Source organism: Uranotaenia lowii, chromosome 3 (assembly GCF_029784155.1).
Source record: "Uranotaenia lowii strain MFRU-FL chromosome 3, ASM2978415v1, whole genome shotgun sequence".
Classification (NCBI taxonomy): domain Eukaryota; kingdom Metazoa; phylum Arthropoda; class Insecta; order Diptera; family Culicidae; genus Uranotaenia; species Uranotaenia lowii.
Genome location: NC_073693.1, coordinates 24,323,610 through 24,338,964, shown reverse-complemented (window position 1 = coordinate 24,338,964; position 15,355 = coordinate 24,323,610). Strand labels below are relative to the sequence as shown.

General features: G+C 38.8%; 2 protein-coding genes across 12 annotated transcripts in view; both read right to left on the bottom strand.

Moving 5' to 3' along the window:
* LOC129757799 (ribosomal protein S6 kinase beta-2) overlaps positions 1-3,572 on the bottom strand; it is a 95,252-nt gene extending 91,680 nt beyond the window's left edge. The window contains exons 1-2 of one of the 3 annotated variants that reach the window (XM_055755107.1): positions 3,377-3,572; positions 1,928-2,412 (exon numbers count right to left, since the gene is read on the bottom strand). In XM_055755107.1, coding sequence (XP_055611082.1) covers positions 1,928-2,008 — 81 coding nt within the window. In that variant the 5' untranslated portion in view covers positions 2,009-2,412; positions 3,377-3,572. Of the gene's footprint in view, positions 1-1,927; positions 2,601-3,376 lie in introns of those variants that run through there. The other 2 variants (XM_055755105.1, XM_055755106.1) reach the window with 2 other exon arrangements.
* A 3,101-nt stretch (positions 3,573-6,673) lies between these two features.
* Positions 6,674-15,309, bottom strand: LOC129754756 (rab GTPase-activating protein 1-like). Of its 9 annotated transcripts, none has more exons than XM_055750970.1 (10): positions 15,022-15,294; positions 14,352-14,521; positions 12,394-13,103; positions 11,613-12,051; positions 11,349-11,548; positions 9,779-11,178; positions 9,009-9,716; positions 8,695-8,946; positions 8,459-8,626; positions 6,674-8,272 (listed from the first exon to the last, which is right to left on the bottom strand). In XM_055750970.1, the coding sequence occupies exons 3-10, from the start codon at positions 12,872-12,874 to the stop codon at positions 8,051-8,053; spliced, it is 3,870 nt and encodes a 1,289-aa protein (XP_055606945.1). In that variant the 5' UTR covers positions 12,875-13,103; positions 14,352-14,521; positions 15,022-15,294; the 3' UTR covers positions 6,674-8,050. The 9 variants fall into 9 exon arrangements, with proteins under 9 accessions (XP_055606945.1, XP_055606947.1, XP_055606946.1 ...); XM_055750972.1 differs by having other exon boundaries at positions 15,195-15,266; XM_055750971.1 differs by having other exon boundaries at positions 15,182-15,252.
* Between the last annotated feature and the right edge of the window lie 46 nt (positions 15,310-15,355).

Sequence of the window (15,355 nt, the reverse complement as noted above, 5' to 3'; positions counted from 1 at the left end):
AAATGCTCTTCGCTCTTTTCACCACCTTAGAATTTTCTTCTGATATTCTATCCGTCTTTCATTTCAACTCTTTAACCCTCACCGATACAGCCGCAAATTAATTTCATAGAGCTAGAGGTCGAATTTAGGCGTGGATGCTCATTAGGACCTGGAATGATGAAAAATGTTTTCAGATGACCCCTTCTGAAGGGGGTCGTCCATACAAGACAAATGTTTTCGTGATATTGACTTTACTTTTTGTCGGATTGTGTTGAAAATTTGCACACGAGTGTTTAGAAAGACGAGCAATCGATTTCAGGTGACAAATTTTTTGTAAGGGATCAGCCAAAGGGGGCGTCCATATCAACTGTTCGCTGTTTTTTGCGATACTGACGTTATTATACATCGTATTCAGATGAAAATTGGTACACGATAGTTTTAAGTGACGTGCAATCGATTTGAGCTGTTTTTAGCAATATTGACGATATTATGCATTGGATTGCTGTGAAAATTTACACACGGCAGTTTTGAGGAAAGATTGTATAAGAGGCCACCAAAAGGGGTTTAATTTTTGTCAATAATTGCGTTGTTATGCAATGAACGAGTCGAAATTTATACACGGGGATTTTTTGGCACTATCAATTGAATCCTGATTTAAGTTAGTTAGTAGCAGACGGCAGAAAAAGTGATCATCCAATATTTTTGCAATCATTACTTAACAATGAATTCGGAAAGATATCTGGAAAATGCTTGGCAATTGACTTTCATACAAACCGTCCATGATATATTCCAAGTTGAAAGCAAAACGGAGTTTGTATGGGATCAGCTAGTAACAAATAAATAACTTAAAACAAGCAATATCAATTTTCGTTATGTCAACTGATTTTAGGATTTGATTCCTGAATTCAAATTAATCTTCTCAAGGAGTGTTCATTTCAGAGCCATTAACGTTGAATTATTAAAATTCATCATTCTATTTTTTTTTTGTTTCGATTATAGTCGTTTTACCATCTTTATGGCATTCGCGACTTTATCAACGTTACAGTTGGCGGATCGTTATTGAAAAACTATCCGGTACAACTGTGTTCGATGTTTACTCTTGGGCTCGAACTCGCAGACATCGGCTCAGGAGACAACAGACTTACCAACTGAGCTATATCAAAAGCCCTCATCATTCTATGCAATTGGAAAGGCTCACATAAAAGTCAATAAGCCAAATAGCCAAGTTGGGCCTCAATCGGTCCTAGGCAAAGTTGTGTAAACGCAGACTATTTTTTTAAAAATCAATAAGCAATTTCTAGAATGTATTCACACGTCTGTCCCATATGCATTTTTATCATTTTTACCGGTTGTGTATCTCAAAAATCGTTCTTTTACCGTTTATTGTTTTTAATTTTTGTAGACTTATGTTATCAACCAATACAGTTGCTTCGCATGTTTGACAATGTTGTTAATTTACTGTTTTCTAGTTTCGTCCAATCTGCCATTCGACTTTTGGGGTAAAATCTTTGAAGCAAACCTCAGGGAACAACCCGATGTTTCATTTTTCCTTTTACAGGTAGTAGAGCAACTTTCGAGTATGAAAATGAATCAGCCAGATGCATGTCGCCGATGTATATGTAGCTTATGCTCGACCTTGCAAAATTTCTAAGTTTTAATCCTCTAACAAAGCATCAAAAGGTAACCGAGTTTTATGAAGCTCAGGTAAATATTGCAATTTCCTTTGCGTCGTCCTTCTAGCTAGGGTGTCTGAAATTTCTGAAACTAGACATTATTTTCTTCTCGTCTTTCAGGAGAACTTATGAACAACGACAAGAACTTATTGTTCGCTGTCGCCAAAACATATTGCCACCACCATCCGAAAAGAATCAACCCAATTGGCTTGCCCCTTAAACATAAGAATCCGGAACGAGTCCATAAGAAGGAAACAGACAAACTCGATACTTACATCATCGACCTCGATCACGTCATCGTCGGAATCACGGATGTTGTCCTCCTCATGCAGCTCCAAATCGAACACCCCGGCCATTTTGCAGGTTTACGGGTTAGCTGTTATATTCCTTTCTATCAACGTTTTGGATGCTTTTCTCTTCCTCTTGTTTTCGTGACCAAATCAGGTAAAACTGCGGGCCACCACTTTATATTACTCACTTGATACCCACACCCGATTTCCACTTTTTTTTTTTTGCTCCGTTCGTTCGTCGGTTCAATTTCAACGCAGGCACCACACAAGTAGTGTTTCACTTTACCAGCACCCGAAATACCTTTCACTCGCACAATTTGTCGTGTTGTATGTTATTGGCCTGTTTTCGGGCCAGACCCAATCGATCGGAATCCCTCGACTGTGGAATCCGGAACTGGAGAAACTAGTTTTCAATTTTTTTTCTCCACTGACCACCAGCTTTCTACTCTTCGTCTGAATCTAACAAGAATCTACAATAGAAAATAAATGCCACTGTTGAGGAACACACTGGTTTCTTGATTTGCACCGATTGCACTTTTAAAACGCTAATCCGAAACAATTCCGTATCAATAATACGCTACGATGTTATATACTGCACTACCCAATAATGGCGCGCGGGTTTTTTTTTGGGCAAAATTTGGATGAGGCCTGTTTTGTTCTTTTTGCGTTGTGTCGCGGGGAAAAAACGTTCTGTCACTGTTGCGTACACACACACATGCAACGTATGCGAAATATGATGAGTGATTCACTAACACTGTCAACAAAAACGATTCTCAAATGATTGGACCACAGACATCAGAAGAAAAGACGGCGATTCCACATTATTCCCACTTTTTTTTATCTGCATCTGTAATTGCCACACTTGTGAAATATTATTTTTTTGGGTTTTGTGTGACTTTTCACTTATGTTAAAACTTTTCGAAATTCCACATCGTTACTTATACCATAAAAATTTTATTTGCCATTATTTTTTTCAAAATTATAATACAATATTTTGTAAAAAAATATTTCAATCATACAAATCAATTTTTTTTTTCCTATAACAACAACCATGAACTTATTTTTGCACACTTAACTTTAAATGATGATTGTTGATTTTTCATACTGAAATCCAAAACCCAAAATCACTTTCTAAATTTGGACAAAACTGTTTTGACCCAAGTTGTCACCCAGCCTACATCTTATGTGTTTTCCTGAATCACTCAATCAAATTAGCACAGTGATTGTGTATCTATCTATTCTACCGCATGTTCAAGGCCTTCACAATTTATCAACCAGCCAAAAATGACCAAAAATTAACCCCACATGCACCTCACACTTTTTCCCAATTTTCAGCCATCATTCACCGATAACACCCAGTGCTTAAACGGCTTTAATACTACGCTGTGTATTTTTGTAAAACCACCGGAGGGTTACACCGTATCCAAAATATACCTTATAATTCAGCAAACTAATAACACTTTCACATAGGCCAAACTATCGGCACCTAAATATCAGGCGGTGATGATGATTCAAAAACTCCCAAATATGTCTATAATTGGGGGGATCAGCCGACCTGCGAGCGACGAACAAACACGGAGTACAAGCCACGATGCGTACACCACGGACCAAGAGTAACCATCGTCTGTCTCTAATCAATGGAATGGTCTAGCGCGAATCCCTCTTCTCAAAATTTAATGAACTTCGTGTGCACCACTATTAAAAGTTGACGTCGCAGTCTCCCATACATGATCAATGTGGTGCACAATCTGCGGCAGTGTTGGTGCCCAGACACGAATACTACGAAGCAGTTGATGCGTCAAATTTGTCTACTTGTGTGTATGGATACGAAGGAATGTTTTGATTGAATTCATTCATCATTTTACTGAGGGGAGTTTGTAGAATACATTCCGTATTCGGATTTTGAAGTAGGCAGGTAAAGTACTGGATGCACTTCTAGTAAATATACACACATAACTATGCCGAATCATAAAAGAGAAGAGAAATCTGAAAACGTCTTGAGAGCATGTTTTTATTATTACGCCCCTTCGACTGGAGTCACTGGAGCACTCTTTTATTGTTGTAATTTGTATACTATACTTAGTTTTCAATCAAAGGGTGGTGAGTAATATTTAATTAATAAGCAAAAATTAAAATTAAATATTCAAAAACAAAATTGATTTAATTGTAACATTCAGAAAAAGGTTTGATAAAAATATAAAATTATATTTTGTTTCCTAAGCAGTGAAATTTGGGAAATTCTGCTAGGTGAATTAATCATAAAAATAGAACTCACGCACACCAATGTAAACAGTGAGCACTGTTCCAGTTTTCGCAGCGTTCCTGACACGAACTCACGTTTGATGAGATCCCGGTAAGCAGAGATGCCAGGTGACTTTAATTTAGGTAAAAATCGTGAAAATCATTATTTCTCGCGTGAGCTTTCATTACGTCGAATGAAACAGAAACACCGAACCGAGAAAAACGCTTCTGAAATTTGAAGAGTGTTTTTCAAATCCTATTTTTATTCCTTCACCGATAACCCTTCAAAAAATACGCAATATTCATGGAAATTAATTGTGTCAGATATTCCACATTATGAATTTAATTTTTTGCAATTTTTAGAGCTATTTTTTAATCATATAGGAACATTCGACATATTCAAACATAAATTGTTCATACGTCTGAACACATTCGTCGTTTGGAGGGGAAATTTGTTTCATTCGTCTCTTTTCTTTCGTCCTTTGATTCGTTAAACTTGCACTTACGCCCAAATGATTCTGATGTAAATACTATGGGAAATTTTCAATTTTCTCGGCGTAGTGGCTGTTTAATAAGTGGTGTAGCGGTAAATTGGTGAGTAAATGCATAATGAAATGTGTGAATCGGGTGCGACATCGATCAAACCAGCTAGCTGCTGCTGATCAGCTTTCTGTTGCCGATCAGCTGGAGGGGAAATTTGTCTCATTCGTCATTTGATTCGTTCAACTTTCACTTACGCCCAAATGTTTCTGAAACAATTACCGGTAAATTTTCAATTTGCTAAGCATAGTGAATGTTAAGTTAGTGAGTTATCGAGTGTAGCGGTAAATTTATTAGTGAAGCGTAATAAAAGTGTGAATCGGGTGATTGGGTGACTAACAGCAGCAGGCTGCTGCCGATCAGCCTGCTGCTGTTAGTTGTTAGGTTTGCTGCTACTGCTGCTGTTCGGTTTCTTTTACTTGCTGCATTATTTTACAGCATTCGAAAGCCTTGAGTTTGAGTATCGATTCAAGAACGCCTGAAAACAAGAATCTGAAATAATATTTATTGCCAGGTTGATATTCTGATTACCTCTACCTGTATACACTGTTTGCTCATGGAGTCCATAGCGAATGTGCTAGGTTTTTCTTCCTCTGCACATTCGCCGTTTGGAAGAAGGGACGTAAGCAACATTGAAATGGGCAAGCAAGGTTTTGTTTCATTCGTCATTTTCTAAGTCTTAAATTTTATACATTAAAAGGGTTTAAATTGATTGTTTTATCAATCATATAGGTAGATAATGTTATGATGAAGCTGTTCTAGTAAATATCTCAGTTTTTCAAATTTTGTTTCATTCGACGTAATGAAAGCTCACGCGAGATTTGGGATTTTAAGCCTCTTAAGATCAATTTCATTTCATAAAAATTAACCATCATAGGTACTATCATTATTAAAATTTAATAGGTAAATCTTCGACGTGGACAGGTTCACAGTGGAATCGACGTTGGCCATACGAAAGCTCACAAAGAATTGAATCGGTTTTTTTTTTTACGGATAAATAAAACGCGCGCGACTAGCTGCGAGGGTTCATACTTTCAATCGGGAGAACACAACTATAGACCTCTAATTATATGAAAAAAAAAATACATAGTATATTCAAAAAGGTTTACAGTGGTTTTCAAAGTGGTTCACCCCAAGGGGCTGAAAGAGAAGAAAATTTTCGAACTGACATTTCAGTACCGCACTGACGTTTTGGTACCAAAATGCCATTGAAATCAAAGGGGAGCTGACGTTCTGGTTCCAAAAAGTCGGTACGGTCTGTTCATATGTGATTTGACAGTTGCTTCAGTCCTTTGGTTCACCCGCCCCCAGGAGTCGTAGAGAGCCTACAAGGGGGCGGTGAAAGGACTCAGAGCCAGAGTTGCTAATTTTTTGTTACATTTCGGAACAAATTTGTTCCAAAAAGGGGGCAATGAGCGAAAAAGTTTGAAAACCACTGGTTTAGAGGGTATTGAGTAGTGTAGTCAATGTAGCAGATTAATACTATATAGTTAAAGTTCATCAGTACATTAACGACATTAAGATATTTTGATAAAATTTGATAATGACATTAAAATGACCAGCTTGTTAGTTTTAAAAAAAATTTTAGTCTCAGGGATTTCATTTTTTTTAAAGGTTACAAATCTAGAACCCCTCCCACGCGGTGAGTGCTTACAGAGTTTTAAAACAGAGAGTAATCAAACCGCTGGGCTAGTCTGATAGAGCTGGGCGATATTGTAACTTGCACACTTGGAAAAAGAAACACTCGCATCTTCCAGATCGTCCACATAACCTAAAATTGGGTAAAACAAGATGGAAAGATGGTTGTTCAAACCAGTTTATTAGTAGAATATTATAAACTACTCTTCGAGAAATTTCATCAACATTTTAACAAACATTAACTAAATATCGAACAATCTATCAAATTTAGGAAAAAAATCTGTGATAATCTACATTAACTAGGACTCATGATTGATAATATAGATTTTTATTGTTTCACATTATCGTGATTTTAAAGGTATTCGCACCATGTACAGTGTTGTGTATGTGCATGGTTCGATTAACAAAGATATACAGTCACAAAAAGAGATTACTACGGTTGTTAGTTAAGGGCATGTTATTTATTCTGTGGTGTGGGTGTATATTTAATGTGTTAATTCTCAGTAAGGTATCGTGAAATTCTCAATCCAAAGCCATTTTACACTCTTGTCGATATACCAGTTAGATCTAACAGCATTATGCGCTCTGTATACTAAACGTGGCAAATGCGACACAAAACTGCTAAAATTCTTCAATAATTGGATTTTTTAGTCTTATGCCGTATTTGTTTTTACCTTGGTAGTCCACTAGTTGTGCACTAAGTGCTGTCAAAGCGTTTTTTTTTATGAAGATGACAGTAGTTAGTGCACAACTGGTTGGCCACCAGATGAAAACAAATACGACATTAGGTATTATTTTCAAGAACTGATGTATTGAAATAAGCATTTCGTGATAACTTGTAAAACCAATGAATCAGTAATAAAAACGTATAAAAAGCAGCATGGGCGTGTAACATTTTGGTACCTAAAGATTGAAATCTTAAGATTTCATTAAACATGTTCCATTAAGAAGTTCTCTGTGTAAGAAGTATGATGAATTCCAAAGGGTTTCGAATGGAAACATTTCTGACTTCATTGGACTTGGATTCATAATCCGTTTCGAATTTTTGCTGCCTCTGACATGGAACTATCATATCGTTCGCACTTTAATGGTAGGTACATAACTTAAGTGTTTTTCGAAACCTGTTATCTATTTAAAAACTGTATATTTTGGAAACGATTTTTGTTGATTTTGAACAGTCTGAGTACTAATACTTAAACTATCATCTAAATTGTTTAAATTAGAAAAATGCATCTTTTTCCAGTATCCTAGGTTTGTCCAATGTTTTCTACAACAAAACCAATATCGACCTATTCGTTAGTATATGAATAAAATAACCTAATGTAACATCACGAATTAATAAATTTCTTGGGGGATTAACAGAAAAATGTTCGGTAAAAGATAACACAGTACGGTAAAATATCAGTTCGAGTCGTTTCTGCAGACGACAGTGCTTGGTGGAAAGAGAATGTGCTTTTCATAGAAACCTAAAAGATATGAGACAATTTTAAGAATTGGGGAACGTTTTTAAACACTACCTTCTTTTCGTCAATTGCGTATGGGCATCATTTCTAAATGGTACCATGGCGTGTATAATTCTGCTAATTAGCACACTGTCTATAGAGATTATCGACAACGGTTATCCCCTCATAATTTTCTTTAGCGGGTTTGCATCTTCGCGTTGTCAAGCGCGAAAACTGCTGGCTGGAATCACTTCAGACTGTTGCATCTTTGTGCAGAATCTCTCAGAAGAACGACATTCTCGTTGTTGCGGTTTGGACCACCTCTCAGTTCGGTAACACCCACAGCTGGCGTACTGCTCATGTTGGATAGTCCCTCGACCGGTGGATGTGCCAGACTGTGCCGTTGATTCACTTTATGCCGCACCTGCCCTGGTGCGGGTAGGGTCTGAGAATGATCCCGCAATTTTACCTTCGGAATATTAAATGAACTATTAGGTTGGAATCCAGAAACTTGTTTGATCATTATAATTGTCAAATGTCTCATGTTACTTTTAAAGAAATTAAAACCAGTTAGAATTAAATAACATTTAATGAAATGAAACGGTTTAAAAAAAAGTATATCAGTTCATTCAGAGTGTTCGCTATAAAGACTCACTCCAGGTGGTTCGGCATACGATTGAAAAGTGGGTATCGGTGCATTCACATCGCGCCTTGTCGCTACTTTTTCCTGGATTGAGTTCAAGGTTTTTGAAAACCACGGCTGCCAGCTGCTGCGGTTCGATTGCAACTCTGATAAGGTTGCATTCAGCTGATGGTGCAGGTCCTACGATTGAGAAACCCGTGGTTAACAGTTTGTTGAACTTGTCTTGCAAACTTGCAACGATTACTCACCTGACTCTTGCATTCGGCTTCAACTTGTGCCAACTTGGTTTGGGCTAACTCGAGCTCTAGCTCTCGTATCCGCTGGGTCGCTATCAAATATGGATCCAGCGGGCCCAAGCTGCTGGTTTCAGCGGTTTGTTGCAGGGACTGATCATTGTTGTTCTCACTGTTTGCGTGCTGGAGATTTTTCCCATAACACTTGTGGATGGGGGAAGATTTTGGTATGCTTCCTGAACATTTGGTACAGTTGGAGACCGTTTTCTAAAATGGAATGAATTTCAGGTTTACGAACATGATAACAGTAGAAGTCATTTGAACCTTACCGTAAGATCCTCTAGCATCTGATGAAGCTTGTTGTTTTCATGTTCCTGTCGTTGAATGATCTGCTTGTACTCGACAATTATTCCAGCGTTTTTCTTTTCGTCTTTCGTCATCGTTTCTATTTTTTCATTCAAAGTAGAAATTTCGTTTTGCATCTTCACCCTCTCTTCGTTGAACCTCAGCTCGTATAGCTTCATTTCGCGCTCTTTTCGCTCGTTTTCTTCCTTTTTAGCAATGTATTCGAGCTCATATTTCTTCAATCGTTTGATCTTGCATTCCAACGATAATTTCATCAACTTCTTTGCTTGGTTCTCACTACGACATTTCTTGGGCAGTGTAACGCGGAAGTACTTCAAAATCCCTTCAAAATCTAACTCTAGCAGATCTTTTTTACATACAGAAAGTAGTGTGATAGCGACTTGAAACAGGACGGTTATACCGTCATGGAGAAATACATCTAAGATGTAAAAAACAAAGTACAGTGGAAAGCGTGCGGTAAAAAGCGTTAGGAACCATTGGCTAGCAAACATGTGTGACTCGATGCCAGTGGTGGTGAAATGATCGTACAGATCCGGCAAATGATCCTTCATAAGTCGATTCAGCTGGTACAGACGTAGATATAAAGCCTCAAATCCTTGCTTGTACATGTCCCGGAGACCGTAATTGTACATGAGTGCCACAAGAACACTGAAAGCTTCTTCCTCAGGCATCTTGAAAAAAAAAAGATCTAGATAATAAATTTTGCAAATTTTAAACACCTCAAAAAACTCACATGAAGTAATAAACTAGCCGCAATGAAGCTCAAACCCTGGCAGTAACCGACCTCTGTATCATAAACTGCATAAGCTTTAGACACCTTATACAAACTGTCCTGTCCCATTCCACCTGTATCTTTGAAGAATTTATGCGCCGGGAAAGTCCTATTGATATCACGTTGAATAACGGTCTCGCAAGACGTCTCTTTGGTTATCAATACTCGATAAGAATCGGTCATTTCCGTCTTGTTTTCAACATTAGCAAGCTTCAGCCAAATCCGGCCCCGTAGAATATCCGGTATGCCACACCGCACCAGGTTGGCTAAGTTTTTCGGCCGCTTTTCCAAATTATCGCAGTCCCATTCGCTGATGATTTCGTTCCAGTCTTCCAGCAGTGCATGGGAGCACTCCTTGGAAACTTCTCCGGTACCACTGAGCAGTGGTTCGTCGCCATCCGAACTGTAATCGGGACTGGAATCATCAAACTCCATCGATTGCACACTGGCAGATGTTTTGAAGGACCACGTTTTGAAATTGAGATTCAAAGATAGTGAAGGTGGTTGAGATGGCTCCACAATTTCGTCCGAGTGGTCGATTGATTCAACTTTCCAGGTACCTTCGCCGCTTTCCTTCAGCGTCAGATAGTAGTGCATCATCAGCAGACGTTTGTTCGTAAACAAATTAGACATGATGCGGAGTTCGCTTTGCGAGAGAATCATGACCGATGTTTCGATGACGAAGCGCACCGGTTCCTGAATACCCTTGATGACTAGATCGACCGCCACTGTGAGACTTTTCTTCTGGGTTTCTGTGTTCAGTTGTTCGAATGCTTTGTCGTTGGCCTTCCATTCGGCCCGAATTTGATACGGATACTGGGCAAACGTTGCCGCCGTCGACAAAGAACTGATGGAAGTAGTCATCGGATTGATTGGGGCGGAATTAGTTTCGGATTTTATGTATCCCATCGTGGACTGCAAGATAAATTGAAATATATTGTAAAACGATCGAGTTAAAACATTTACAAACAAACTCACCATATCCAACAGTTGCATATCGGCTTGACGAACGATCTTGCCCGGACTAAGCAGCACCCCGAAACAACGTTCTATGAGCAGTGGAGGATACTGCTCTGAGGGAATCTGCTTCACCACAATGGACACCTCCTTGTCGGTGTTGCACCGTAACCGAAAGCTCGATTTGGCATCGCGCGGTACCGTAGTGAAGCCGCTCTTTTCCTTTTCCTTGATCTCCAGGGAAATGCTAAACTCGTACATGGCCGACTGAATTGGATTGCCGGCCGTATCCGAAGTTATCGATGACATCATCGGATTGGCCGCCGAACTGTCAGCCAGTGAAGTTGTCATGCTGGCTGGCATACTTAGAGGCAGCGCACACTGAAAGGCCTTGGCGAAACAAGCTGATCAAACAGAAGACAGGAGACGAACAAAATGCGTTAAATACAAATTGCTACTTTCAATACTAGGTCGGTGGTTTCAAATTTCAAATAACATCGAGTAAACATAACAAAACTGAAGCATTGCCACGCGCGATGGATAATGAAGGTATGTTAATTGATGTATTACTGACCATTGACTTGGTTTACCGCTTCCGGAATATTGCACCTGAAGACATGGCACTGGTGTATGCCCGTCTCTTGCGTTTCCCCGTGGGACCATGTGAACGCAAAGCATGCATTGTTTGTCGATCCCACTGGACCACGTGCGAAGAATAGGATTCGTTGAACTTCGTAAGTTGCTATGACACCGTTAGTTTCACCATCGTGAAGCCTTTAATTGATTTTTTTTACTCGTTATAAAAATGAAATTTAAATCTTAAAAATCAACAACTTACACTACAAATCCTTCGGATCGAGTGGGAATACTGACGGAAACTTTCATCCCTAGTGGGGATCCATCTGTGTTGGCGTTCATTTCGCCCATCTTTTGTAGGATTTCTTTTTCTGATTTTGGCGAAGCTATTCGGGTAGCTCCGAGATACGTGACTCCACTGAAGATCGTGCATTCCTGATCGATGTCTGACAAATCATCGTCCGTCTCCACCGGACAATGATTATCCGGTTTCATGGCGTCCTTCTTCTCTGTCATAGGACTTGCATCTAGGCAATCGTAGAACACAGATTGTCCCACCCGATTTTCCGGGCTCACAAGATTGGGCGTAGTTTCACCTGTTGCCATTGTTGAATTAGTCGTGCCACGCGGCTTCAGTCCAACCAGACTCAAGTGCGATGAAGGAGCAGCTTTTTGGCTGCTGCTGTTGCTTTTAACCGGCGCTAAGTAGTTATGATGAAACGAAAAGAATGACAAAATGAGCAAAGCGTGATCGGTTAGTTTACTGAATGTCGAAAAAATAAGACCAAACTCAAGCGATAAAAACATCCATATCTTATCGACCTACCCATTACTTTTAGACTGAGCGAATTCCAATCTACAAGTATCTACCACGCCCAGTGGATCGGCGTGAGATTATTATTGAATCAAATGAACATAAACAACGTACTCCTAATAAAGCTATATAAAAGTTACAAAACTTCCAACAATCTACACGAATGGTAATGATAGATGCTTTCCTCACAGCACAGTCAAACAACTGAGAAACACTAACGATAACTTACTTTTGTTCGCACTTCCCGATTCGTTGCCGTCGCTGGCGCTCAGCGTGCGCTCCTCATCCAGCTCGTTGATGACCTCATCCATGTTTTTCTCCAGATCCAAAACATTGCCGTTACCCTCGATATTGAGAATTGGCGAGACGGCGGCGGCGTCAAGTTTGCGTTCCGCTGCCGGGGTTCCTGCAATCAAATTAACCTCGACCACCTCTTCCATCAGGCAGTCGGCCAGATTGAGATCGGTCGGTTGTTTGGGTTCGCGGATCGGTTCCGCATTCAAGATCGGCGATGGATGTGTCGATGGGGACGAACCGCATCCGTCTACCAGGTCCTGTGCCTCTGGGACGATTTCGTACTCGCCGCTGGTCGTTACCGAGTCCGAAGATTTGATGCTCAAATTATCGTCGGCCTTCGGTTGGCTAAGATTCAACGTGGTTGGTTTCTGAATACTGCTGCTAATCGGCTGGGATGGTTTATCATGTTCCATGACTCGAATTACACCTGCGGGGGCGTATTGATCGAACAGTGGAATTTTGTTTTTTTTTGGGAAACTGGACTTTCGTGTTTGACGGCCAGTGATTTAACTCGATGCTGTGTCGAATCAACGAGTCTGGTAGAATATTAATGAGTAGCAGCAACACAATTTTTCACTTTTCTTGATACTTGAGTTCATTTCCGTAGACTATGTAGGACGAGATAATTTTCAAACGTTCGGTCTGTAAAAAGAAAGATTTAATTTTGGAATGAATTCGTTAAGAACAAAACAACTGATTTCAGTATATGATGTCTAGAAAAAAGGTTAATAATTCTTTTCGATTCAGACATTGGAAGGAATTGGAGGAATTGAAGACAACAGCGGAGGAATTGGAGAAATTTAAATCTTTTATTGCGCAAGCTGATTAAAGCTGAATTTCGGGGCATTGCTGCTGAGTTATCTTTACAAAGATAACAGTTCAATGTTAAGACTTTACATTTAAGATTCGACTTGTGGTTTTTGAATAAGTTTCTGTATTCATATTCAAAATGTGAATATTTAATTTAAGTTTGTTTATAAATTTTGTAAATTAAAAAAAAATCGGTTTTGTGTCTGTATTCTGGGTATCACGTGTTTCAGTGTGACCTATATAAACATTTCTCACTAAATTTTCAAAACCTCCTTTTCCATTTTCATTGTCTGAGTTTAACTTTTTATCGCCATAAACATTAGTTACGTTGTCCTTAGGAAATACACACATACCGAATGTGCTAAATATTAGGACACCTTTATAAGAATTTTTGTTATGATGACGTATATCATAAAGAAACGTAAAAAAGATAGGTCAGTTGAATGCGGTTCGCCAATCTAAATTCTGCTTTTTCATAGCACATAGAGCATAATGAATCGGGGTGTTTTTTCGGCCTTCCCATCTCCGTGTGTAAGTAGCACTATTGATTTTTTTTTCATTGGAGCCACACTACCTACGTAGGTTTTGCAGGAAGGTGCCACATATCATATCATCACATTACATGTCTCCGCCAATAACTAGATTTTTCCTTAAACCATTTGTGTTTTGAACAACGCAACGCCCTTTTTTGCATTACAAAGTTTTACACACACTGTATCTTGGAAAAGATGAGACATTTGGGATTGATTAACGTTTCGATGAGTTTTTGTTCATTGTAGTATAACCAGCCTGAGTCTTGGTTTTGATTAGATATTGATTATGTAAAAAAAACAAACTTATACAAGACGAAATTAGGCTCCAACCATCAGAATCGATCCTTCCAATTCAAGGCGACTTGACAAGGTTATTTTGTCCTATATGATGAATCTTCTACACATTTTCATCATTCTCTGTAGGTTACGGTAGGCAAGTTTTCTTCACTATTCCACGATGCCAATGAACTCTGTGTAATGCACTTTGGCACGTTTGCACTAGCCCAGGCTGGCTTTTGGACAAGATTTCCCAAAACGTTAATATTACCTGTACCGATTGGCAGCCTCGAAAAAAGCTGATGGCTGGACTTTTGCTAGCAGTCTCGCATATGAAAACACACAAAACATTATCGATCTCGGTGGGTGTGCAATGTCATCTTTTTTTGCCTCCCCCAACCTCGCTCGTTGAACGCGGACGATGGAAACATCTCAGCAGCACTAACATATTGAATCGGAAATAGCACACAGCGATGAGATTATTCGACGCAGTTTTAGGTAGGGTGTGTTGATAAGAAATGACTTGAATGAAATTGGTCAAGGACGTATAGAAAAGCTTTGAAGCTTAATTCTAAATCAACATATCTTATTCATCATTCCTCTTCGAATTGAGTGAAATTATTCAAACCACCATTTACTTAGGTATATCTAAGTCAAGGAAGATGTAGTGACGAAGTTTTTATTAACTGAACAAAGTATTTGTAATGAGGTACCTAACGTAAAATTTAACATAACCATTTTCAAGATTTTCAATGACAACGTTTCATGAAAAAAACACAAGTCCAACATATCATATCTGAAATTGGAAAACATAAATCTAACTCACGGTATTTGTAGTACATATTGGGATTTTTATTTTAAATTAGGATTTAATCTTAAAATAATAATAATCTTAAGACCTTCTCATTAGACAGTAACACAACTGTTGTGTGTCAACTCACAATATATTTTTTACGTTATTGACACGGCCTACGAGAAAATTTTGTATTTAGTTCATGTTTGCCAGGGTGAATAAAGAAACAATAACGAATAAGAAAACCCGATTTTATGGCTTTGATAGAGCATGTTTCGACAATATTTCGAACGTTTGTAGCTAACTACCACAAATAATTACCTTTTTTGAGATGAAAATCACTCGGAATCCATGAATTTTCCAAACTTTTGGAGAACAAAATTGCACTCGACCCGACTAGTTTTCTTTACACGAAAAAGAATACCACGGATTGACAGTTAAGGTTATGGATGTGTTTGTGTTGCTCAATTTCGTAGCCTTAC

Coding starts and splice junctions, on each gene's coding strand:
- LOC129754756 (XM_055750975.1), bottom strand. CDS start 12,874: ATGGAACATGATAAACCATCCCAGCCGATTAGCAGCAGTATTCAGAAA. Junction 11,179..11,348: donor AGCGGTAAACCAAGTCAATG/GTCAGTAATACA, acceptor CTGTTTGATCAG/CTTGTTTCGCCAAGGCCTTT. Junction 8,947..9,008: donor AGATGCTAGAGGATCTTACG/GTAAGGTTCAAA, acceptor ATTCCATTTTAG/AAAACGGTCTCCAACTGTAC.